Consider the following 27,879-nt stretch of genomic DNA (forward strand, 5'->3'; position numbering starts at 1 on the left):
ATTTTTTGTACCCTTTCCCAGATCTGTGCCTCCCCACAACCCTGTCTCGGGAGCTCTACGGACAATTCCTTGGTTTTTGGCTTGGTTTTTGCTCTGACATGCATTGTCAACTGTGGGACCAATCAAGTTGTAGAAATCTCAAGGTTGATCAATGAAAACAGGATGCACCTGAGCTCAATTTCGAGTCTCATAGCAAAGGGTCTGAATACTTTTGTAAATAAGGTATTTCTGTTTTACATTTTTTATAAATTTGCAAATATATCTACAAATCTTTTTTTTCTTTGTCATTATGGGGTTTTGTTTGTAGATTGATGAGGATTATTTTTATTCAATCAATTTTAGAATAAGGTTGTAATGTATTTGTTACTTTTATTACTTATTTTTCTTTTGGTATTTTTCTTAAAACTGCATTGTTGGTTAAGGGCATGTAAGTAAGCATTTCACTGTGAGATGTACACCTGTTGTATTCAGTGCATTTGAGAAATAAAATTGAATTTGATTTTGATCAAAATGTGGAAAAACTGAAGAGGTCTGAATACTTTCCGAAAGCATTGTATATACAAAAGTATTTGGAAAACCCTTCAAATTAGTGGATTCGGCTATTTCAGCCACACCTGTTGCTGAAGGGTGTATACAATCGAGCACAGAGCCATGCAATCTCCATAGACCACTGGTTCTCAATCCTGGTCCTGGGGACATTTTTGTTTTTGCCCTAGCACTATACAGCTGATTCAAATTATCAACTCATCATGAGGCTTTTATGATTTGAATCAGGTTTGTAGTGCTAAAGCAAAAATACAAATGTGCACCCCTTTGGGTCCCCAGGACCAGGATTGAGAACCATTACCATAGACAAACATCGGCAATAGAATGGCCTTACTGAAGAGCTCAGTGACTTTCAACGTGGCACCATCATAGGATGCCAACTTTCCAACAAGTCAGTTCGTTAAATTTCTGCCAGAGCTTCCCCGGTCAACTGTAAGTGCTGTTATTGTGGAGTGGAAATGTCTAGGAGCAACAACGGCTCAGCCGGTAAGTGATAGGCCACACAAGTTCACAGAACGGGACCGTCGAGTGATGCAGCGCGTAAAATCGACTGTCTTCGGTTGCAACACTCACTACCAAGTTCCAAACTGTCTCTGGAAGCAACGTTAGCACAAGAACTGTTAGTTGGTCACTTCATGAAATGGGTTTCCATGGCCGAGCAGCCACACACAAGCCTAAGATCACCATGCGCAATGCCAAGCATTGGCTGGAGTGGTGTAAAGCTCGCCGCCATTGGACTCTGGAGCAGTGGAATCGCATTCTCTGCAGTAATTAATCACACATCACCATCTGGCAGTCTGATGAACGAATCTGGGTTTGGTGGATGCCAGGAGAACGCTACCTGCCTGAATGCACCAAAATGTAAAGTTTGGTGGAGGGGGAATGATAGTCTGGGGATGTTTTTCATGGATCGGGCTAGGCCCCTTAGTTCCAGTGAAGGGAAATCTTAACGCTACAGCATACAATGACATTCTAAATGATTCTGTGCTTCCAACTTTGTGGCAATAGTTTGGGGAATGCCCTTTCCTGTTTCAGCATGACAATGCCCTCGTGCACAGAGCGAGGTCCATACAGAAATGGTTTGTCGAGATCGGTGTGGAAGAACTTGACTGGGCTGCAACGAGCCTTGACCTCAACCCCATCGAACACCTTTGGGATGAATTGGAACGCCGACTGTGAGCCCGGCCTAATCTCCCAATATCAGTACCCGACCTCACTAATGCTCTTGTGACTGACTGGAAACTGCAGCAATGTTCCAACATCTAGTAGAAAGCCCTCCTAGAAGAGTGGAGGCTGTTATAGCAGCAAAGGGGGAACCAACTCAATATTAATGCCTATGATTTTGAAATTAGATGTTCGACAAGCAGGTGTCCACATACTTTTGGTCATGTAGTGTATAAATAAAGCAGTCAGGCCTTGTCCAGGTTGAACTGCTCCTAGATCAGTAGGTGAACCATATCCCATTTATAAGGTCTGCTCTAGAATCAACTGATCCTAGATCAGTAGGGGGAACCTCAGACATCTTTCACAATAGGGGGAGAAAGATACTGCATGTTCCCTGGGGGGAGGGGAGGAAGCCTTAACTAATGGAAGGAAGGGTCATGGCATGGTAAGATTTACTGGGCAGCTATTTTCACGAGGACCCAGACCGTGCTGGAAAACCGGATATTTACTTAACCGAGTTTGCAGGAGGAGAGGGTTCACTTGAACATGTTTTCATACAGTGAGGGAAAAAAGTATTTGATCCCCTGCTGATTTTGTACGTTTACCCACTGACAAAGAAATGATCAGTCTATAATTTTAATGGTAGGTTTATTTGAACAGTGAGAGACAGAATAACAACAAAAAAATCCAGAAAAACGCATGTCAAAAATGTTATAAAATTATTTGCATTTTAATGAGGGAAATAAGTATTTGACCCCTCTGCAAAACATGACTTAGTACTTGTTGGCAATACCCTTGTTGGCAATCACAGAGGTCAGACGTTTCTTGTAGTTGGCCACCAGGTTTGCACACATCTCAGGAGGGATTTTGTCCCACTCCTCTTTGCAGATCTTCTCCAAGTCATTAAGGTTTGGAGGCTGACGTTTGGCAACTCGAACCTTCAGCTTCCCCCTCAGATTTTCTATGGGATTAAGGTCTGGAGACTGGCTATGCCACTCCAGGACCTTGATGTGCTTCTTCTTGAGCCACTCCTTTGTTGCCTTGGCCGTGTGTTTTGGGTCATTGTCATGCTGGAATACCCATCCACGACCCATTTTCAAAGCCCTGGCTGAAGGAAGGAGGTTCTCACCCAAGATTTGACGGTACATGGCCCCGTCCATCGTCCCTTTGATGCGGTGATGTTGTCCTGTCCCCTTAGCAGAAAAACACCCCCAAAGCATAATGTTTCCACCTCCATGTTTGACGGTGGGGATGGTGCTCTTGGGGTCATAGGCAGTATTTCTCCTCCAAACACGGCGAGTTGAGTTGATGCCAAAAGAGCTCCATTTTGGTCTCATCTGACCACAACACTTTCACCCAGTTGTCCTCTGAATCATTCAGATGTTCATTGGCAAACTTCAGACGGGCATGTATATGTGCTTTCTTGAGCAGGGGGACCTCGTGGGCGCTGCAAGATTTCAGTCCTTCACGGCATAGTGTGTTACCAATTGTTTCCTTGGTGTCAATGGTCCCAGCTGCCTTGAGATCATTGACAAGATCCTCCCGTGTAGTTCTGGGCTGATTCCTCACCGTTCTCATGATCATTGCAACTCCACAAGGTGAGATCTTGCATGGAGCCCCAGGCCAAGGGAGATTGACAGTTCTTTTGTGTTTCTTCCATTTGCGAATAATCGCACCAACTGTTGTCACCTTCTCACCAAGCTGCATGGCGATGGTCTTGTAGCCCATTCCAGCCTTGTGTAGGTCTACAATCTTGTCCCTGACATCCTTGGAGAGCTCTTTGGTCATGGCCATGGTGGAGAGTTTGGAATCTGATTGATTGATTGCTTCTGTGGACAGGTGTCTTTTATACAGGTAACAAGCTGAGATTAGGAGCACTCCCTTTAAGAGTGTGCTCCTAATCTCGATACCTGTATAAAAGACACCTGGGAGCCAGAAATCTTTCTGATTGAGAGGGGGTCAAATACTTATTTCCCTCATTAAAATGCAAATAAATGTATAACATTTTTGACATGCGTTTTTCTGGATTTTTTTGTGGTTATTCTGTCTCTCACTGTTCAAATATACCTACCATTAAAATGATAGACTGATCATTTCTTTGTCAGTGGGCAAACGTACAAAATTAGCAGGGGATCAAATACTTTTTTCCCCCACTGTAGCTACAATCGCTTACCATTGTCAAAATTCCAAAGATTTCAATTCTAGTTGAAGTCATCATGATAAAATTAACTTTCTGAACCCCACAGCCGGTCATTCCCAGCAGTTTTCGGGTAAAAAGTGACAGGATCTCCGATTGTATCATGGACATTGACAATTGTGACCTCAATCACATTGTGGTTTAAAAACATCATTATCCAAAAACCTATTTGAACTGTAGGCTATATTTAACTTCGGCATTATGAGAAAATCTTGAAGTTGCAGAAAATTCTGCAGAAAAATTGTCATTCATGTCTTTGCTGATGATAACACATTTATGATATTCCAATCCCAGATCAACACCAATGGCTTTCTGGCAGTAGAAGAACCTAAGGTGGAGTCTGAGTACCTGGGAAAGATGCCTGCCAGCTTTGGAATGATAGCGGCTTTCCTCGGAGATCTGGACAACAGCGACGGAGTGGGGAAGGTGTACTACCGGCAGGACAGCAGGCCCTCCGTGCTTCTCAGGACCACTGACCACATCAGCCAGGCATTCCCTCAGGACGACGAGATCAAGCCCACCCACGCCTTAATCATCACATGGGAGAACATGGCGGCCCACGGCGCGCCTGGTCGAGGAGATGGGCTGGACAGAAAGGTAAGGAGGACCCTCATAGATTGGCCTAGATAGGGTCATATTCATATTATGTCTTTTAAAATATGTCATTGGATATATTGAACTGTTGATAAACTTGTTTTAATGCAACATTAATATGGATAGCATTTGAAATTACAATTTGACACCATCTTTTCTATCCACCTAATATGAAGTTGCCTAAAACCCATACATTGTACAATGTAGTTGCAGGTATAGTATAGTTAGAGTGATGTTACTCATGGTTACATAGTCCTTTTAACTGTGTTACCTGTTTGCAGTTTTTATGGTGGGCTACATAGATTTATTTTGTTACATATTTAGTTCACTCTACCAAGCCAAACTCAAAGGTAGTGCACTAAAGAAGCAATAGGGTGCTAGGACTCAGTTTCCCTCTTCTATCTTTTCTTTCTACCATGTAGAGAAACACCTTCCAGCTGGTGGTGGCATCCATGGAGTCCGCCTCCTACGCCATCTTGTTCTACCCCAGGGAGGGACTGCAGTACATCTCCACGCCTGTGGCGGGCCAGAGTGAACCAGTTCACGCCGGTTTCAGCCAGGGCCTGGTCCAGGCCTGGTTCAGCTGGAGCAGTAGCCAGGGGCCCTACTACCGCATCACCACCGACGACGAGGCATCCGTCAGACAGCTCTCCAAGTAAGTTGATTGGTTGGTGGGTGGGTTGGTTGGGTTGGTTGATTGATTGATTGGATGATTGATTGATTGGATTTCTATAGTGCGCTTCCAGATGCTCCAAGAACTTTACATAGGCTTAGTAAGTGTTGTTCATAGAAAACTTGGTTAGGTTTCTGTCATTATGTTTTGACCTGGTATTTGCATAGTTACATTGCATTATGGTAATTATGTAATGATTACATATACCCTGACATATGCATAAAGCTTCTTCATAGAGGTAGGTCTCATAATGATGCATTCTGTCTCCCGCTAGGGAGACCAACTCAGGCAGGCGTGGTGTGTGGGTGTATGAGATCGGCACCTCCCCGTTCTTCTCCTCCATCAGCCCAGGCCAGGTCACCAACCTGTCCCCGGAGGAGGGCGTGGCAGTTGGGCAGGTGGAGCCCGTGCCAGAGTTTCCACCCAGAACCACTGGAGAACAACAGGAGATTGAATTCCCTCCGTATGAGCGCGAGGAGGAAGAGGAGACACCTGAGCCGGAGCTGCCCCCAACTGTCTACCCGGTCCAGTACCAGCCCAGATACCCTGTTGTCCCTGAGCCGATCCAGCCCAGGTACCCTGAGCCGATTCAGCCCAGGTACCCTGAGCCGGTCCAGACCATCTACCCTGAGCCGGTCCAGACCATCTACCCTGAGCCGGTCCAGACCAGCTACCCTGAGCCGGTCCAGACCAGGTACCCTGAGCCGGTCCAGACCAGGTACCTTGAGACGGTCCAGCCCGCTCAGCTCCAGCCACCCCGCTACCAGCCTCAAACCCCACAGGTGGTGTTTGTGGATGAAGATGATGCCCTTGATGTTGATGGTAAGCCATGAAAGAAACAACAACAATTGAATCTGTGTCTGAAATAGAATCCTAGTCAAGACTGCCATGACATAAACATTGGTTTAGTTTAGTTTATTAGGATCCCCATTAGCTACTGCACATGCAGCAGCTACGCTTCCTGGGGTCCACATAAAACATACAAATACATGACAAAGTACCGAACAGTTATAGACAAGAACAACATAAGATATTACGTTAAATTCAAAAAATGTAAACAGATAAAGTTATATATAGGAAAGACACCAAGAGACAACAAAAATACTATTTACACACTATTCATATTCATACAGTACAGTTAAATTAGATGTTTAGAAAGAGGAGAGGCACTGTGATACATTTTTTGTTTGTTTTTTAAAGCTAATCTTGGTTTTGCCTGAGTAAGCTCTGGAGGCAGAGCATTCTGAGCGACGCATTAAATCTGTTTTTGGTTTGGGTACCGTGAAGAAACTCATAGTCGCGTGTCTGGTGGGGAATGTACAGTGCATACGGAAAGTATTCAGACCCCTTGACTTTTTGCATATTTTGTTACATTACAGCCTTATTCTAAAATGTATGAAATTGTTTTTTTCCCTCATCAATCTACACACAATACCCCATAATGACAAAGCAAAAACATTTTTTTAGACATTTTTGCACATTTATTTAAAATAAAAAACTGAAATAACACATTTACATAAGTATTCAGAGCCTTTACTCAGTACTTTGTTGAAGCACCTTTGGCAGTGATTACAGACTCAAGTCTTCTTAGGTATGACACTACAAGCTTGGCACACCTGTATTTGGGGAGTTTCTCCCATTCTTCTCTGCAGATCCTCTCAAGCACTGGCAGGTTGGATGGGGAGCGCCGCTGCACAGCTATTTTCCGGTCTCTCCAGAGATGTTCATTCAAGGACATTCAGAGGCTTGTCCCAAAGCCACTCCTGCATTGTCTTGGCTGTGTGCTTAGGGTCATTGTCCTGTTGGAAGGTGAACCTTCGCCCCAGTCTGAGGTCCTGAGCACTCTGGAGCAGGTTTTCATCGAGGGTCTCTCAGTACTTTGCTCCGTTCATCATTCCCTCAGTCCCTGCCGCTTTAAAACATTCCCACAGCAGTGAGCAGGCCTTTCTAATCAACCTGGCCCGGGTATCCTGGAAGGATGTTGACCTCATTCCGTCAGTAGAGGATGCCTGGTTATTCTTTAAAAGTGCTTTCCTCACCATCTTAAATAAGCATGCCCCATTCAAAAAATGTAGAACAGATATAGCCCTTGGTTCACTCCAGACTTGACTGCCCTTTACCAGCACAAAAACATCCTGTGGCGTACTGCATTAGCATTGAATAGCCCCCGCGATATGCAACTTTTCAGGGAAGTTAGGAACCAATATACACAGGAAGTTAGAAAAGCAAAGCTAGCTTTTTCAAACAGAAATTTGCGTCTTGTAGCACAAACTCCAAAAAGTTCTGGGACACTGCAAAGTCCATGGAGAATAAGAGCACCTTCTCCCAGCTGCCCACTGCACTGAGGCTAGGAAACAATGTCACCACCGATAAATCTACGATAATCGAGAATTTCAATCAGCATTTTTCTACGGCTGGCCATGCTTTCCACCTGGCTACCCCTACCCCGGTCAACAGCTCTGCACCCCCCACAGCAACTTGCCCAAGCCTCCCCCATTTCTCCTTCACCCAAATCCAGATAGCTGATGTTCTGAAAGAGCTGCAAAATCTGGACCCCTACAAATCAGCAGGGCTAGACAACCTCTTTCTAAAATTATCTGCCGCAATTGTTGCAACCCCTATTACTAGCCTGTTCAACCTCTCTTTCGTATCGTCTGAGATCCCTAAAGATTGGAAAGCTGCCGCGGTCATCCCCCTCTTCAAAGGGGGAGACACTCTAGACCCAAACTGTTACAGACCTATATCTATCCTACCCTGCCTTTCTAAAGTCTTCGAAAACCAAGTTAACAAACAGATCACTGACCATTTCGAATCCGACCGTACCTTCTCCGCTATGCAATCTGGTTTCCGAGCTGGGCATGGGTGCACCTCAGCCACGCTCAAGGTCCTAAACAATATCATAACCGCCATCGATAAAAGACAATACAGTGCAGCCGTCTTCATCGACCTGGCCAAGGCTTTCGACTCTGTTGTCGTGTCTTTGGCATCATTAAACTGAAGACATGTTTATCAAATAACTCTCTGTAATTATTATTACGCGATTAAACTGATTAATCGTGTAACTGTAATTAACTAGGAGGTCGGGGCACCAAGGAAAATATTCAGATTGCAAAGTTATAATTTTCCTAATATATCTTTCAGATATCATAATATCTGATCTATGAGTCTTCTGATTAATGACGTATTAGTTACCTCACGTCAGTCTCATTCCAGACGTCGTAAATTGTTGGTTATCTGCACGAACCCAGTCTTCACTATGAGTCATACATACATCAATTGTCTTAAAATCATTTATTTACTAAGTAATTCACAGAAATGCATAACAAACAGTAGCTATGGTTACAAGGAAATGATAGGAGAATGTGCCCTAGTGGGCTAAACCGGCATGGCGGCTTGTTAGACAAAGGGTTGATAATTATAACAATTGATATGCTAATCCTTTACACATGAACGCTCACTCATTCGGGAACAATTGCAATCAATATATATATTTGCGCTCAGTGTGTCGTCGGGATCTCTGTTGAAAAGTTTGTTTCTGTTGGAGATCTGTCCGCCCTCTCTTTCTCTCTCTCTCTCGGTTAGAATGGATATTTCAAAGTGACATTCATTAATGTCGTTATAGGACAGATGTTTCGTCGGTCTTCACGTTCAATGATACTGAATTCCTAGCTGCAGACTAGTAATTAATATCAAAGACTTGTTATTATTCTGTTGGTATCAATAGTCTAAGAGTTTAACCACGTGGTATGGTTAAAGTTCAGAACGAGGAATGCATGGTCAAACCTTTAGCCACTCGTAATGGACGTAAGCTCGGTCTGTTGATAGGTGGGGGTTATATTCGGAACATAGAAAAGGCTGCCTCATGACGCCAGGTCCCGTCTGGTCATGGGGGCGTGCCGATGACTTGGTGAAACTTTAAACAGAAATACAATTCTCTCACATTAACATCTTACAAGCATCCCAACATATTCCAAATAGCTTTATCCTTATTCATTCATTTTATACAACCATTAGATGTAAGTCTCACAACTGAGGCTATTATATAAACAGAGCCATGGTAATGTGGCCGTATTGTCTCTCATGAGTTTCACAAAATTGTACCAAACGGACCAGTTCGTAGCTGGATTCTTCACCGATCTTTTATACCTCTCCAGAACATAAATGTCGTTCGGTTCTCCAGTCCTGTGAGGTGGAAGAATTCCTGGGTTCTTTCTCTGAAACCCACTCTCTCTTTATACTGCGGCCATGAGGCGGGAAATTTTCTTAGGAATTTACGACCGCTCTCACAGGGCCAGGGTAGGGGGAGGTGGGGGGATGGTACATAGAAAACCCAAAGAGGGCAACGTCATGACACTGTCAATCACCACATTCTTATCGGCAGACTCAACGGCCTTGGTTTCTCAATTGACTGCCTCGCCTGGTTCACCAACTACCCTTCAGATAGAGATCAGTGTGTCAAATCGGAGGGCCTGTTGTCTGGACCTCTGGTAGTCTCTAAGGGGGTGCCACAGGGTTAAATTCTCGGGCCGACTCTTTTCTCTGTATACATCAATGATGTCGCTCTTGCTGCTGGTAATTCTTTGATCCACCTCTACGCAGACGACACCATTCTGTATACTTCTGGCCCTTCTTTGGACACTGTGTTAACAAACCTCCAGACGAGCTTCAATGCCATACAACACTCCACTTCCGTGGCCTCCAACTGCTCGTAAATGCAAGTAAAATTAAATGCATACTCTTCAATCGATCGCTGCCCGCACCCGCCACTCCCGTCTAGCATCACTACTCTGGACGGTTCTGACTTATATGTGACAACTATGTGGACAACTACAAATACATAGGTGTCTGGTTAGACTGTAAACTCTCCTTCCAGACTCACATTAAGCATCTCCAATCCCAAATTAAATCTAGAATTGGCTTCCTATTTCACAACAAAGCATCCTTCACTCATGCTGCCAAACATACCCTCGTAAAACTGACTATCCTACCGATCCTTGACTTCGGCAATGTCATTTACAAAATAGCCTCCAACACTCTATGCAGCAAATTGGATGTAGTCTATCACAGTGCCATCCGTTTCGTCACCAAAGCTCAATATACTGCCCACCACTGCGACCTGTATGCTCTCGTTGGCTGGCCCTCGCTTCATATTCATCGCCAAACCCACTGGCTCCAGGTCATCTGTAAGTCTTTGCTAGGTAAAGCCCCGCCTTATCTCAGCTCACTGGTCACCATGGCAGCACCCACCCATATCATGCGCTCCAGCAGGTATATTTCACTGGTCATCCCCAAAGCCAACTCCTACTTTGGCCGCCTTTCCTTCCAGTTCTCTGCTGCCAATGACTGGAACGAATTGCAAAAATCACTGAAGCTGGAGTCTTATATCTCCCTCACTAACTTTAAGCATCAACTGTCAGAGCAGCTTACCGATCATTGCACCTGTACACAGCCCATATGTAAATAGCCCACCCAACTACCTCATCCCCATATTGTTATTTATTTTTTGCTCCTTTGCACCCCAGTATCTCTACTTGCACATTCATCTTCTGCACATCTATCACTCCAGTGCTTGATTGCTAAATTGTAATTATTTCTCCACTATGGCCTATTTATTGCCTTACCTCCCTAATCTTACTACATTTGCACACACTTTATATAGACTTTTCTATTGTGTTATTGACTGTACGTTTGTTTGTCCCATGTGTAACTCTGTGTTGTTTGTGTCGCACTGCTTTGCTTTATCTTGGCTAGGTCGCAGTTGTAAATGAGAACTTGTTCTCAGCTGGCCTACCTGGTTAAATAAAGGTGAAAAAAAAATATATAGACATGTTTGTGCCTTTCCAAATCATGTCCAATCAATTGAATTTACCACAGATGTAGTCCAATCAAGTTTTAGAAACATCTCAAGGATGATCAATGGAAACAGGATGCACCTGAGCTCAATTTCTAGTCTCATAGCAAAGGGTCTGAATGCTTATGTAAATAAGGTATTTGTGTTTTTTTGTTTTTATAAATTTGTACAAAGTTCTGAAAACCTGTTTTTGCTTTGTTGTTATGGGGTATTGCATGTAGAATGATTTGCATTTAATCAATTTTAGAATAAGGCTGTAACGTATCAAAATATGAAAAACTGTACGTCTGTTTGAACTGTATGCAAATAGATTATACAATTGGTTAGGCATTTTCAACACACACGTTTCTTAAAAAGACTAGAAGAGAAGAAGTACATTTCTCCTCAACCCTCAACCATGATAGACTATCATGCATGTTGTTGATGTTAGTTCTGTGTGTGCAGTTAGGGCAAGGCATGCTGCTTTGTTTTGTGCTCCTTTGTTTTTAGCCATGCTTCTTTGTTTAACCGGCCTGCGTAAGTATTTTGTAGAAAACAAGAGCTCCAATGAAATTACAATCTTAGAAAAAAAGGGTTCCAAAATGGTTATTTGACTGTCCCCATAGGAGAATCCTTATTGATTCTAGGTAGAACTCTTTTTGGTTCCAGGTATAACCCTTTTGGGTTCCATGTAGGGTTCTTCAAAGGTTTCTCCTATTGGGACAGCCGGATAACCCTTTAAGGTTCTAGACAGCACCTTTTTTTCAAAAATTGTATTATTTCAAAAAATTTGGTTTGTCTTCTTTTCGGCAGTGTTTGCGTACAATTCTGAGACATGCGCCAGTAACAGGCAGAGGTGCTCGTCCTTCGCTGACTGTAAGGACTACACCAATGGCTACTGCTGCCACTGTAGGCCTGGTTTCTATGGCAACGGCAAGGATTGTGTGGCTGAAGGTAGGAGTAACCCCATACCCAAGGTACATACAGTATTTGTGTAATTGGGCTATCCTGCTACCTTCATTTATGAAATATGTGAAATAAAGTTTTAGAATGATTCAATATTTTATAAAGAAATTGAAAACCTGAATGCTTGACACACAGTCACACATCAGTTACATTTTAAGTTACATTAATTAAAATCAAATTCAATTAAGTTAATTTCCTTACATTCCACACGCAGGTAAGCCCCAGCGGATGAACGGCAAAGTGAACGGCCGGGTGTTCGTGGGCAACTCGCCCTCGCCACTGGAGTTTTCCAACAATGACCTGCACTCGTATGTGGTGGCCAACGATGGGCGCGCCTACGTGGCAATCAGCACCATCCCGGCTGGCTTGGGACCCTCCCTGCAGCCACTCTCTTCCCTGGGAGGGGTCATCGGCTGGGCCTTCGCTCTGGAGCAGCCCGGCTATGAGAACGGCTTCAGCATCATCGGTAAGAGCTGGTTCGCCGATTATCTTGCACATTGTTGTGTCATTAAGAGTTGTTTTAAGGTAAGAGCTGACATTGGGTGAATCACAAAAGTGATTCCTCGCTTCCTTGATTCATAGCGTCTTTCTCAAGACTTCCTTGCCCTGGAGAATGTCCATGAGAAGGGAACTCAAGTTGAGAAAGTGCCATAGTGTCATTAAAAAGGCAGCAGGTGATTTGAATACATTAGGCTTTTCTAATGTGAATAGGGTCGCATTTGGTTTTGCTTCTCCTTCCATTGTAGCAAAGGCACCTGGGGCTTGGGACTTTGTTTGCTGTGGTCTAATGAGATGTCCTTCAAAGACAGGTGTGAATGACCGCTGTGGGATTGCTGCTTAGGTCAACATTTATTCAAGTGAAGTTTGATAAGTTTGATTTATTTGCTCTCTTTGAATGACATATTTTTTTCTATATGTCCAAAATCTGGCTTACATACTACTTACCTAAACTGCATACTGTGTACTAATAGTACTACATACTGTTAAGAATGTACTGTTTAGTAAAAACGAATGCTGTAAGCAACAAATATCAGCATACTAGGCTCATCCATACTGAGAATGTGTCATCTAATACACAATTGCATTGATTCCCGCCATCCATTCATTTTGGTACAGCACGTCCCCTCAGCTGATTATCAGCTATTGTCAAACACACGTTGGTCTCGAAAGACGATTCTATTCCTCACTAGTGTGTAGCGAATTCTACTAGATTAAAAGCCGAAATGAGTATGACGTCCTGGCATTTAAAGCATACAACCTTTTGGACATTTCACGTACGTTCTATAAAATGTAATTTTTTTGCCAACTATTTAGAACGCAAGTAAGGGTATTCGGACACTGCCAATCTCTTTGCTCAGGGAAAGTACATGCTCTACTGGCCATTTGAGTGGTATACGTGGAAGTTTGAGTGAATTGTGCCATGTGATTAGTACTATCTTTCTCTTTTTGATACATTCCTCAACAAGTTGAACTTCACTTTAGTCTTCCACTTGGACATAAAAAAAGTAACCTTTATTTAACTAGGCAAGTCAGTTAAGAACAAATTCTTATTTACAATGACGGCCTACCCCGGCCAAACCTGGACGACGATGGGCCAATTGTGCGCAACCCTATGTGACTCCCAATCATGGCCAGATGTGATGCAGCCTGGATTCAAACCAGGGACTACAGTGACGCACGCCTCTTGCACTGAGATGCAGTGCCTTAGGCCGCTGCGCCACTCGGGAGCCCACGATTTGTTGGTAGAACGATGATGTGTAAAATTATGGGGAATTTGTTCTGCGTTCCTGTTTTCAGTGCATTTTTCTGCTTTTCGGGCCTCAAAATGTTGCTCCAGCTCATTGCTTCCAGCTGGCTTCACTTCTTTCAAAATGTTCCCCTTTGATGTGTAATGTTGTTGGCTCCAGGGAGAACCAAAAGTCGGGGGATACACTCAAGGCTATGGGTGAGGATGCAGAATGAAGTTGCCCCTAAATGCTGATCTTAGGTACGGCTAGGTTTTGTGTTTCATCACATAATGGTTGAGCTTTTGGGTAAGGCAAGACGATCCTACATTTGTGCTCAGGAGCTGAAGAGAACCTATGCGACTTGGTTATCTCTCTCTTTCCTTCTCCCACCGCCATCTCTGCTCACTCACATGCGCACACAAACACAAACACCCTCAATCGTCCCGCTCCCCCTCCAGGTGGCGTGTTCTCCAGGCAGGCCGAGGTGACCTTCTTACCGGGCAACGAGAGGCTGACCATCAAGCAGGAGTTCAAGGGCATCGACGAGCACGACCACCTGGTGGTGAGCACCGAGCTGGAGGGCCGTCTCCCTGAGGTCCCACACGGCTCCACTGTCCAGATCGACCCATACAAGGAGCTCTACCAGTATGGCAGTAACCGTAAGTCATGACCACACCAATATAACTTGGAATGCAGTCAATTCCATTTCAACTGAGTCAATTCACTAAAATTATTTTGAGCTCCTGAATTTAAATGAAATTGACCCCAATCCTGAAACTCAACACTGTCACAGTTTGAAATACATGTAATCACATAACAAAGGTCAGCATTAATCCCAATGTTGTTATTAGTGAAATTGCTCTTATGTGCGATCAGATAGTAGTCTATCTTATTCTTTTCATGAGACACATAGTATTAGAAACACTTTTGGCAGCAATTACAGCTGTGAGTCTTCTTGGGTAAATTCTCTAAGAGCTCTGCACACCTAGATTGCGCAATATTTGCGCATTATTCTTCAAAAAATTCTTCAAGCTCTTTCAAGGTGTCATATTCAAGTCTTGCCATAGATTTTCAAGCAGATTTAAGTCAAAACTGTAACTTGGTAAAGCAACTCCAGTGTAAATTTGGCCTTGTGTTTTAGGTTGTTGTCCTTCTGAAAGGTGAATTCCTCTTCCAGTGTTTGTTGGAAAGCAGAATTAACCAGGTTTTCCTCTAGGATTTTGCCTGTGATTAGCTCCATCCTGTTTCTATTTATGCTGAAAACTCCCCAGTCTTTGCCTCAAGAATACCCATACCATGATGCAACCACCACTATGCTTGACAATAAGGAGGAAATTACTCAGTGATGTGTTGTGTTGGATTAGCCCCAAACACAAGACTTTCCATTTAGGCCAAAAAGTATATTCCTTTGCGTGCTTTTATTGCAGTTGTAGTTTATTGCCTGGTTGCATACAGAATACATGTTTTGGACTATTCTGTATATATTCTGCACATTTTTATTCTTAATTTAGGTCATTATTGTGGAGTCACTGCAATGTTGTTGCTCCATCCTCAGTTTTCTCCAATCACAGCCATTTAAAATCACCAATGGCCTCATGGTGAAATCACTGAGCAGTTTCCTTCCTGTCCTGCAGCTCAGTTCAGAAGAACAACTGTATCTTTGATGTGTCTGGGTGGTTCAGTACATCATCCACAGCATACTTATTACTAGACCATGCTTAAAGAGATATTCATTGTCTGACTTGTTGTTGTTACCAATCTACCAATCACTGCCCTTCTTTATAAGGCTTTGGAAAAGCTCTTTGTAGTTGAATCTGTCCTTGAGGGACCTTACAGATATTGTATGTAGTCATAGGGGTAGTCATAAAATATTAATGTCAACCCGTATTATTTCAGACAATGTGATTTGTTAAACGAAATTTGACTCCTCAACTAATTTAGGCCTGGCTGAACAAAAGGGGTGAATTCTTATGCAACAACTGTATTCATTTGAGAATTAATTTTTTACATTTTCTTTTCACTTTGACATTATGGACTATTTTGTCTAGATCAATGACAAAAAATCTAAATGAAATCTATTTCAATCAAATCAAAATCCAATCAAAATCAAATCCCACTTTGTAACGCAACAAAAAGTGAAAAAAAAGCCAAGGGGGTGAATACTTATGATACCAACTGTATATGGATGTTCAATGTAGCAACATTCCATTTCTTCAAATTCTCTTCAGTGATCACCTCCTCCTCCAAACGCGACTACACCGTGAGCCTACCGGACGGCAGCGTCCAGACCAAGACCTACCAGTGGCGTCAGACTATCACCTACCAGAGCTGTCCCAATGACGAGGCGGTCAGAGCCGTGCAGCCTACCCAGCAGCTCAGCGTCGACCAGATCTTCGTCATGTACGACTCGGGCAACCAGCTGATCCGCTACGCTATGAGCAACAAGATTGGCTCCATCCACAGTGAGTAGAACCCCTTGTGTTACAGCTAATCTTTGTTCATATTCTCCTATAATGTTATGCTAACCTTGTGCTTATTGTTCCGCTAATGTTCTGCTAGTTGTGTTAACCTTCTGTTAATATTCTGCTAATGTTCTGCTAACCCTCTGCTAACAGGATTGGGGTCATCCTCAGTAGTATAGCCTATCATGTACATACTGATAATCTTCAGCTAACGTTGTGCTTATGTTCTGCTATATTTCCGCTAACTTTCCCGCTACATATGGCTTATCCTCTATGTTTGGCTGGATGTGGCTGTAAGACAGACACCTGATGCTTAAATTTAAATGGTGGTGGAAACCCTGTGTGGATTTGTAACAAGATCATATGATCGATGTTAATAATGACAGGCAAACAGGAGTACCAAGAAGGACAATCAAGGCAAAATAACATTGTTATGGATGGAATCCCATTCTCCACACAAGACCTGGACGGAGTCTGAGGTGAAAGTGAGAAAAATGATCGCTGAAAAGCTGCAGCTAGATCATAAGAAGATTGAGGTGTCAAGTCAAGTTCTTCCACACCGACAAAACATTTCTGTATGGACCTCGCTTTGTGCAAGAGGGCATTGTCATGCTGAAACAGGAAAGGGCCTTCCGCAAATTGTTGCCACAAAGTTGGAAGCACAGAATTGTCTAGGTCATTGTATGCGGTAGCATTAATGTTTCACTTCACTGGAACTAAGGGACCTAATCCGAACCATGAAAAACAGCCCCTGACCATTATTCCTCCTCCATCAAAATGTACAGTTGGCACTATCCATTCGGGCAGGTAGCGTTCTCCTTCTCCTGACACAGATTTGTCTGTTGGACTGCCAGATGGTGAAGCATGATTCATCACTCTAGATAACGCATTTCCATAGCTCCAGAGTCCAATGGTGGCAAGCTTTACACCACTCCAGCTGATGCTTGGCATTGCGCATGGTGATCTTAGGCTTGTGTGCGGCTGCTCGGCCATGGAAACCCATTTCATGAAGCTCCCGACTAAAAGTTATTGTGCTGACATTGCTTCCAGAGACAGTTTGGAACTTGGTAGTGAGTGTTGCAACCGAGGACAGACGATTTTTAAGCAGTACCCGCTTCAGCACTCCCATTCTGTGAGCTTGTGTGGCCTACCACTTCACGACTGAGCCGTTGTTAATCCTCGACGTTTCCACTTCACAATAACAGCACTTACAGTTCACCGGGGCAGCTCTAGCAGGGCAGAAATTTGACAAACTGACTTGTTGGAAAGGTGGTATCCTTTTTGACGGTGCCACGTTGAAAGTCTGGTTTTGCTGAAAAAGCCGAATCAACTAATTTGAAGGGATGTCCACATACTTTTGTATATATAGTGTATGTTAGCCATCACTGAGACTCACTTAGATAATTAATTTGACAACACAGCAGTAGCAATACAGGGATATAACATCCAAAAAAAGAGGAATAAATCTGGGGGAGGTGTCTCTGTATACAGTGCATTCGGAAAGTATTCAGACCACTTCCCCCTTTTCACATTTTCTTACGTTACAGCGTTATTCTTAAATAGATTAAAATAATTTTTTTCCCTCATCAATCTACATACAATACCCAATAATGACAAGGCGCTCCTGAGATCTAGTTTGGTGAAGAAGCGCGCCCCGTGCATTGACTCAATCGCTGTGGCTATGAGTGGTAGCGGGTAACTATACCTCACAGTGATCTGGTTCAGACCCCGATAGTCAATACACGGGCGCAGACCGCCCTCCTTCTTCTTCACAAAAAAGAAACTCGAGGAGGCGGGTGAAGTGGAGGACCGAATGTACCTCTGACGCAGGGATTCGGAGACATATGTTTCCATAGCCTCTGTCTCCGTCTGTGAGAGGGGATACACGTGACTCCTGGGAAGTGCAGCGTCTACCAGGAGATTTATCGCACAATCGCCCCGTCGATGGGGTGGAAATTGAGGTGCCCTCTTTTTGAAGAAGGCGAGAGCCAAATCGACATATTCAGGGGGAATGTGCACTGTGGTGACCTGGTCTGGACTTTCCACCTTAGTAGCTCCAACGGAAACCCCATAACACCTCCCCGAGCACTCTCGCGACCACCCTGTGAGAGACTTCTGTGGCCAAGAAACAGTGGGGTCATGACAAGCTAACCAGGGTAGGCTTAGCACCACGGGAAACGCAGGAGAGTCAATAAGGAAGAGACTAATTCTCTCCTTGTGACCCCCCTGCATCGCCATGCCCAGAGGAGCGGTGGCCTCCCTAATCAACCCTGACCCTAATGGTCGACTATCTAAGGCGTGAACGGGGAAGGGCACAGCCACGGGAACAATGGGGATCCCTAAATTATGGGTGAACGATCTATCAATAAAATTCCCAGCCATGCCCAAATCGACGAGCGCCTTATGCTGGGAATGCGGGGAAAACTCAGGAAAAGTGACATACACAAACATATGTGCAACAGAGGGCTCTGGGTGAGAATGGTGCCGGCTCATCTGGGGTGACGCCAGAGCGCCCTGCCTGCTGCCTCGATACCCAGAGGAACCAACCCGGCACCGACTAGCAGTGTGACCTCTGCGGCCACAGATGGTGCACAAGCCTGAACCCCCTCCGGTCTCCCTGCGCACCGCTCCTCCCAGCTCCATGGGTATTGGAGAGGGGGTGCGGGGGGATGGAACCAACAGACCCCGATCTGAACATCCGCGGGTAGCCAGCAGGTTATCCAGCCGGATGGACAGGTCCACCAGCTGGTCGAACGTGAGGGTGGTGTCTCTGCAGGCCAACTCCCAACGGACATCCTCGCGCAGACTGCAGCGATAATGGTCGATCAGGGCCCTGTCGGTCCACCCGCGCCGGCAGCCAGGGTCCGAAAATCCAGGGCCAACTCCTGGGCGCTCCTCGTCCCCTGCCTCAGATGGAAGAGGCGTTCACCCGCCTCTCTACCCTCGGGCGGGTGGTCGAAGACTGCCTGGAAGCGGCGGGTGAACTCCTCAAACTGGTCCAACGCCGCATCTCCCTCTCTCCACAAGGCGTTGGCCCACTCCAGGGCTTTCCCGGTGAGGCACGAGACGAGGGCGGACACCCTCTCACGGCCCGAAGGAGCTGGGTGGATGGTTGCCAGGTATAAGTCCAGCTGCACAGGAACCCCTGGCAGTTCGCAGCCGTCCCATCGTATTCCTGGGGAAGGGAGAGACCAATCCCACTGGGACCAGGAGAAGGAGGGGTGCGTAGTGGAGACCCCGGTTGTGCTGGTGGAGGCGCTGGGAGAACTCCCTGTCTCTCCCAGCGGTCCATTGTCTGGACAACGTGGTCCATGGCGGTGCCAAGATGGTGGAGCATTGCTGCGTGCTCCCGGACGCGCTCCTCCACCCCTATACCCGGGGTACCTGCTCCTGCTGACTCCATAAGTTTGGTCCGGAATTCTGTAGGGGGTGCGTACTGGCGGCAGAGAAGTCAGTCGCAGAAGAGCAAAAACTGATTTACAATGGCGCAGTTTAATAAATAAAACCACCGTAAACAGAACAATAATACAATGGGTAAACAAAACCCGTTACACACCAGCATAACGTGCACAAGCACTACAATAAACAATTCTGGACAAGGACATGGGGGGAACAGAGGATTAAATACACAACATGTAATGATAGAATTGAAACCAGGTGTGTGTGAAGACAAGACAAAGCAAATGGAAAATTAAAAGTGGATCGGTGATGGCTAGAAGACCGGCGACGCCGGCCGCCGAACACCGCCCGAACAAGGAGAGGAAACAACTTCGGCAGAAGTCGTGACATTCAGGTTATTAATCAAGCTACCAGGGTGTTTACAAACAGTACAGGAACTACTGTATGTCATCCATGTGTATTGATTACATTTTTTGTAATGCTGCAGAACTTTGTTCGAAAGGTGCATCCACACCCATTGGATGTAGTGACCACAATAGAATAACTGTATCCAGAAAAGCCAAGGTTCCAAAGGCAGGGCCTAAAATAGTGTTTAAGAGATCATACAACATTTTTGTAGTGATTCCTATGCTGATGATGTAAAGAAGATTGATTGGTCAAATGTGTGTAGAGGTGTAACGGCTGTCTATGGAATGAGTGGACCAAAATGCGGCGGAGTTAGGGTTCGTCATATTTAATTTACGAACACTATGCATTTCACAAAAACAACAAACTGACAGCCAACACAGTCCTGTCAGGTACTACCACAATGACAAGAACAATTACCCACGAAACACAAAGGAAACGTAGGCAACTTATGTGTGACTCCCAATCAACCACAACCCTCTACAGCTGTGCTTGATTGGAAGTCACACGGCCAAAATCAATGAAACAATAAAAAATACACACTCCCTTCTGCCACGTCCTGACCCAACTACACCCTCTACTGGTCAGGACGTGACAAGAGGGGAGTATCCAAACGCTGCAGAACATTTCTGAAAATTGCTTTTTCCAGTTTTTGATAAACATGCACCTATTAAGAAACGGACTGTTAGAACTGCTAAGACACCGTGGATCGATGAGGAAAGAGTGGATTGGCTAAAGAGTGGATTGGCTAATGAGTCTAGCTGCACATCTGATTGGCAAACCTACTGTAAGTTGAGAAATGATGTCACTAAACAAAAAGAAGAAGAAACTGTATTATGAAACTATGATAAAATATATAAAATATGATAGAAAAAAGCTTTGGAGGACATTAGATTCAATTATGGGCAGAAAGACTTATTCAACACTGTCTTTTATTGAATCAGATGGCTCATTCATCACAAAACCCTGTGATGTGGCCAATTATTTCAACAACTACTTCATTGGCAAAGTGGGCAAATTCAGGCATTAAACTCCAAAAACAAACTGTGAGCCATCATATTCATGCATAAAATACCTAATTATGAAAGAAAAGCAAGGTTAATTTAAATGTCATGAACTTAAGTGTGGAAGAGGTGAAAAAATTGAGAAACCACCTGTTATTGACAACTTAGATGGAAAGCTCCTGAGGTTAGTAACGGAATATGTTTGCCGCTCCTATTTCTCATATCTTCAGTATTATGATCTGGAGAAAAAGAAAAATGTCAGACCTGGAGGGAAGTTAAGGTTATTACGCTAAAGTGCTCTTTTCTGGTTCTAACAGCAGATCAGTAAGTCTACTGCTGGCTTTAGCAAACTTTTGGAAAGAATTATGTTTGACCAGATACAATGTTATTTCTTTATGAACAAATTAACAACAGACTTTAAGCATGCCTATAGAGAAGGGCATTCTGCACATACTGCACTGACACAAATTAATCTGTTAGCGGGAAAAATGTATGTGTTATGGCTTTACACGCATATCATGGATTAAAAGCTATCTATCTAATAGAACACAGAGGGATTTCTTCAATGGAAGCCTCTCTAACATAATACATGTAAAGTGTGAAGTTCCGCAAGCCCCGTTTACTAGCCTTAAACAAAGCCTGTGTGTCTATGTATGATGAGTATTCAATCCTATACACATCAGCGGCCACAGCTAGCGAAATCACTGCAACTCTGACTCAGGGGAAGTAGATTAAGGGCCTCATTGCCAAAATCCCGGAGTATCCCTTTAAGCTCTAGACCTAAGATGGAACTGGTTATGAAAAATGTGACTATACTAAACTTCTTGGTGACACCTTAGACTGTAAATTATCATGGTCGAGGTATATTGATTCAATTGTTGACAAGATGGGGAGCTGGGGTAAGGAGATGCTCAGTATTCTTAACACCACAAATGGCCGAACAAGTCATACAGGCTGTAGTTGGATCATATCTTGACTACTTCCTAGTAATATGGTCAGGTGCTGCAAAGAAAGACATAATAAAGCTAAAGCTGGCTCAAAACAGAACAGCACGTCTTGCCCTGCAATGTTCCAAGAGATCTAATGTCAACAAAATTCATGTTGGCCTTTCCTGGCTCAAAGTACAGGAGACATTGTCTGCGTCGCTTCGCAATTTTATTAGAAATATTAAGGTGTTAAAATCAACTAACATATAGCTCAACCAATCAACTAACATACAGCTCAACCAATCAACTAACATACAGCTCAACCAATCAACTAACATACAGCTCAACCAATCAACTAACATACAGCTCAACCAATCAACTAACATACAGCTCTGACAGACATTCATATTCCACAAGGCATGCAACTAAAGGTATCTTCATAGTCCCTCCCTGCCATCTCAAATCACTCAATCAAGCAACAGTAGTTTAAAAAAAAAAAAAAATGAAGCAGCACATCACAGCACAACGCCTCTGACCTAAATAGCTGTAGCATCTCCCTCCTGAACACATCTGGCATTCAAGTTCAAGTTAAAGATAAGATGTGCCCTTGGCATCAGGATATCAAGGACTGCAATTGTAAGCAAAGCCTCAGTACAGTAAGGACTTAGTGGTCAGCTTACTGATGTTAGTGAGAAGAGCAAAGTTTATGAAAGTGTATTCTTATTTTGTGACTGGTGGATGCTGCTGTGTGTGAAGGTGGTGTGGGGAATGACAATGGAAATTCAAAACAAGTTCATGAGAACCGGAGGAAACTTCATAAGAGAATCGGACGGAACTCCGTATCAAGGGGACTTTATTCATTTTGTGAATAAGTCCAAAGTCGACGCACTGTACATTAGCTAACCCTTTATGGGCAGATAGATTGTAACACGGCAAATGTTTGGTTTAGCTCATTTCAATACACTAGACGGGGAAAAGGACACATGTGAAGCACATCTGATGATAATGACGACTGTTCAATTTATTGAACGGAGTGGAGTGATGGCTCTCTAAAAAGTCCACATATGCAGCTTAAGGATTACATTTAAACTTGCACTTGCATTCAGTTGCATCTATGAACCACAATATTATTATGAAACGTATTGATGTCAAACGGGGAAACCAAAGACACCAGTGGTTCCTAATGTTGTGAGATTCTTGCTGGTGTTTACAGAACAGCATGTTCTAAGAGATTAGGATCAGGACCTGCGATTGTAACAGTATACATTTTCCCAACAGATTCTTCTGTCTCTACTCATACGTGTGTCTTCTTTAGACATCTGGGGGATGTTGTTACCACTCATTTGTTGTCTCAATGGACCATCGTATTACATACATTTCGCTTCAAGAGCGTTTGAATTCCTGACTATACACAGTATGGAATGTCGAGCCAAATGAATAATAATTATCTGTAGTGTAACATTATCCGTAGGTTAACCAAAAACCTAGTGTTGTTGTATTTCCTCAGCTGGCCTTTCAAAGACACCCAAATCCTTGACACGGTAAAGGTTAGCGGATAAGGTAAACAAGGGGCCGTGCTTCAGTTCACACAAGGTTATTTACTGCAGGTAGGAGGTGTAAGAAGAAGGGGAGAGAGGGGAGGGCAAGAGGAAGGCACTGGGAGAGGGGTAAAGGTACATAGGGGATGGCCGGGGGTGGCGATCAGGGGGCCGGGGGTAGGTTATGCAAGCAAACTTGACTCAGCTGAAGTTTATTGGCAAAAGTGTAACATCTGTGCCGAGTTTCCTGTGAGGACGCAATGGGGTCTGGAGGAGCAGGGACTTCAAACGTGCCCCCCCCTCCAATAAGCAGCTGTCTGATAACCGGTCGGCACGTCTAATAGTCAGGAGAGGTGTCTTACATGCCTGTGTCTACAAAACTGACACTTTGTGTGTGATGTCACAACATCTTGTCCAGCTATTCCACAGTGTAAGCCATTTCCAACAATAACTAACGTGAGGGTTACTAGGAATCTATTCATTTCAGGTTGTAGTACTATACTGTGGCTTTTCAGACTGAAGTATCCAAAGACTGAATTAACTCCAAAGTAGAACTCCCCTGATCCCTTGTTTTACAAAATCCATCATCGGAAAACAGCCACACAAAAGCCTTACTGAAGGACTATATGTAGCCTATAAGTGAATTGCAACCAATTGGTCCATTCCATGTTTACTGCAACTATTTCACTTAAATTCTAGCTATAACATCAGAACTAACCCTGAACTAGGCATTGATGGCATCACCCACTAACACGGAACCCACTGCTGCCCCTCAAGAGAATGGACGTTTGTTTTGATTGACAGGTGGCCCACCAGAGCAGAACCCATGTTTCACCGGCAGACACGGCTGCGACACCAATGCCGCCTGCAGACCCGGAGAAGGCATCCAGTTCACCTGCGAGTGTTCCACTGGTTTCACTGGGGACGGACGTCAATGCTATGGTAGGGGCCCTGCACACTATACATATCAGCTTAAACTTACACCAGCTGATGCATAAGGGACATGGGGAATAGTCTATTGAAGTTTGGGTTATACTTTATTTTACCTATTTACCTGGTAATTCATTAAAGAATGCATGGTAATAACTTTATTACATTGTTATTATCTAATAAACTTATTGGTTTCATGGGGATTCTTTGAAATAAAGACTACTTGGCACCATTTAGTGGTGACCAATTTCCTTAAATGATTTCAATAGCAAAGCATACCAATTGTAGCAATTGATTTAGTAAATACTAGCTGCAATAGAACTGAAAGTGAAGTTGCCCTAGACATTGATCTTCGGTCAGTTTAGCAATTTCCCCACTAAGGATTGGGGGAAGATTGAGCTGAAAACAGCTCATTACATTTCATGACTGATCTTCATAAAATAGGTAATATTAGTAAGATGGCATCTTCATAGTAGTGGTCATGATATTATATTTAGCTTATTTTGCACTTTCTAAGAACTCAAAGATGCTTTACATCAGTAAAGGGCAAGACCGCACAAAGAGATAAACAAGTATTACAGGACTGAGACAGACTGTAGCATAGGAAAACAAGCAATGTCATCAGAAATGCTCCATCACTAATAATTCATATTATTAATATACTGTAATGTACAGTATATTGCTACTTAAACTACAAATGACACAAATTATCACATTAAATAATTTATTACAAATATGCAATGAAATAATGTAATTATTATCATGGCTGTTGATATGACTTGCAGTAAACATGAATCTGGTGCAACAGAATTGCCCTCGGGACAAATAAAGTTGTTTGAATTGAACTGAGTTAAGTTGAATTGAGTTGAATGTGCTCATTTTGTAGACATTGACGAGTGCAGAGAGACACCCGAGATCTGTGGTTCTCACGCCATATGCAACAATCAACCGGGAACATTCCGCTGCGAGTGTGTGGACGGTTTCCAGTTCGCCAGCAATGGCAAGACCTGTGTCGGTATGTAGTGCTGAAAAAGTGTGTTTGCAGCTGTGTTGGTCTTTGTTTGGATGGCCCCCAAAATAACTGTTGTAGTTCACACAACTTAATACACACTTAAATACACTAACCTTTTACAGATTTTTTCATAGCATCTATATTCATCTTCAACTCCAATTTAAGAGTTTCTATGCCATATAAGTCTATTAATCTGTTGTTTTCATTAGTCTATCAAACCGTCTACTGAGAACTTTCTCACATTTGCTACTCCTTTTTATGGTTTTAGTTTAATCAAACAAAGGATTCAGGGGATTTCTGTCTCTACTAAGTCTAAAATCTGCCTCCCCCTTCCCCCCTATCCCTTGTAGAAGTGGACCGTCCCATAGACCACTGCCAGAGGGGTACCAATAACTGCGACATCCCAGAGCGGGCATATTGTACCTACACGGGGGCGTCCGCCTATATTTGCTCCTGTCTGTCCGGATTCGTGGGTGATGGTCATACTTGCCAGGGTAGGATGACACTTAAACAGTTGTGTGTGTGTGTGTGTGTGTGTGTGTGTGTGTGTGTGTGTGTGTGTGTGTGTGTGTGTGTGTGTGTGTGTGTGTGTGTGTGTGTGTGTGTGTGTGTGTGTGTGTGTGTGTGTGTGTGTGTGTGTGAGGGTACATGTTTAACTATTCTTGTGGGGACAAGAAGTCCAAAAGAAAAATTGGACCAACAAGGGACATTTTGTTGGTCCTCGCAATGGTTAGGGTTAGAGTTAGAGTAGGGGTTAGGGAAAATAGGATTTTGAATGGGACTGAATTGTGTGTCCACACAAGGTTAGCTGTACAAGTTTGTGTGTGTGCTGTATGTGTATGCGTGTGTGCTGTATGTGTGCGTGCGTGCATGCTTGGTGGCAGCTTGTTTTCTGAGGTTGAAGCACTTTTTTTTACTAATAAATGATTCCATATAATTTGACTTAAATGATCGGGAACAATATTTATTTGTCATCAGGTGATGTCTTAACCTTTTTTTAATGTTTTATTTGTTATTAGGGGGTAGATCAGCTTTAATATTGCAGATAGATTGTAGCTTCCATCAATGTAATTGTCTGCATCATTTCCAATCCCCAATAGATATTTTTTGTAAATATATGTACAGTACAAGTCAAAAGATTGGATACCTACTCATTCTTTATTTTTACCATTTTCTACAATGTAGAATAATTGTGAAGACATGAAAACTATGAAATAACACCTATGGAATCACGTAGTAACAAAAAAAGTGTTAAACAAATCAAAATAGATTTGGATATCAAGGTAAGACCCAGATGCAGACCGTGTCGAAGTAACAATGTTTATTACAGAAACAGGGGCAAAGGAACAGGACAGCAGTCAGGGTCAGGTCAGGCAGAGGTCGGTAATCCAGAGGTGGGGCAAAGGTACATGACGCCAGGCAGGGTCAGGGGCAGGCAGAGTGGTCAGGTGGGTGGGTACAGGGTCAGGACAGGTAAGGGTCAAAAACCAGGAGGACGAGAAAAGAGAGACTAGAGAAAAGCAGGAGCTGACATAAAAACTCTGGTTGGCTTGACAAACAAGGCGAATTGGCAACAGACAAACCGAGAACACAGGTATAAATACACAGGGGATAATGGGGAAGATGATCGGGGGCAGGGGGGACAATCACAAAGAGAGGTGAAACAGATCAGGGTGTGACATTGCCTTAATGACAGCTTTGCACACTCTTGGTATTCTTGGCATTAAGCTCAGGTCTACCCTGTTTTCATCCTTGAGATATTTCTACAACTTGATTGGTGTGTACCTGTGGTAAATTCAATTGATTGGACATGATTTGGAAAAGCACACACCTGTCTATGTATGGTCCCACAGTAAGGTCCCACAGAAAAAACCTAGCCATGAGGTTGAAGGAATTGTCCGTAGAGCTCCGAGACAGGATTGTGTCAAGTCACAGATCTGGGGAAGGGTACCAAAAAAATGTCTACAGTATTGAAGGTCCCCAAGAACACAGTGGCCTCCATCATTCTTAAATGGAAGAAGTTTGGAACCACGAAGACTCTTCCAAGAGCTGGCCCTCCTGCCAAACTAAGCAATCAGGGGAGAAGGGCCTTGGTCAGGGAGGTGACCAAGAGCCTGATGGTCACGCTGACAGGGCTCCAGAATTCCTCTGTGGAGAAGGGAGAATCTTCCAGAAGGACAAGCATCTTTGCAGCACTCCACCCTTGCGGAAGCCACTCCTCCGTAAAAGGCACATGACATCCTGCTTGGAGTTTTCCAAAAGGCAGCTAAAGACTCTCAGAAACAAGATTCTCTGGTCTGATGAAACCAAGATTGAACTCTTTGGCATGAATGTCAAACGTCACGTCTGGAGGACACCTGGCACCATCCCTACGGTGAAGCTTGGTGGTGGCAGCATCATGCTGTGGCAATGTTTTTCAGGGGCAGGGACTGGGAGACTAGTCAGAATAGAGGGAAAGATGAACGGAGCAAAGTACAGAGAGATCCTGGGTGAAAACCTGCTCCAA

General features: G+C 43.8%; 1 protein-coding gene across 1 annotated transcript in view; it reads left to right on the top strand.

Moving 5' to 3' along the window:
• The window catches only part of LOC106564832 (nidogen-1), a 66,056-nt gene that overhangs the window by 15,503 nt on the left and 22,674 nt on the right, over window positions 1-27,879 (top strand). The window contains exons 2-11 of the mRNA XM_014131267.2: window positions 4,202-4,504; window positions 4,924-5,156; window positions 5,449-5,996; window positions 11,818-11,958; window positions 12,185-12,436; window positions 14,156-14,356; window positions 15,926-16,159; window positions 24,236-24,373; window positions 25,248-25,376; window positions 25,724-25,867. Of these exons, the coding sequence (XP_013986742.2) occupies window positions 4,202-4,504; window positions 4,924-5,156; window positions 5,449-5,996; window positions 11,818-11,958; window positions 12,185-12,436; window positions 14,156-14,356; window positions 15,926-16,159; window positions 24,236-24,373; window positions 25,248-25,376; window positions 25,724-25,867 (2,323 nt within the window). The remainder of the gene's footprint in view (window positions 1-4,201; window positions 4,505-4,923; window positions 5,157-5,448; window positions 5,997-11,817; window positions 11,959-12,184; window positions 12,437-14,155; window positions 14,357-15,925; window positions 16,160-24,235; window positions 24,374-25,247; window positions 25,377-25,723; window positions 25,868-27,879) is intronic.

This window comes from Salmo salar, chromosome ssa12, assembly GCF_905237065.1.
Source record: "Salmo salar chromosome ssa12, Ssal_v3.1, whole genome shotgun sequence".
NCBI lineage: Eukaryota > Metazoa > Chordata > Actinopteri > Salmoniformes > Salmonidae > Salmo > Salmo salar.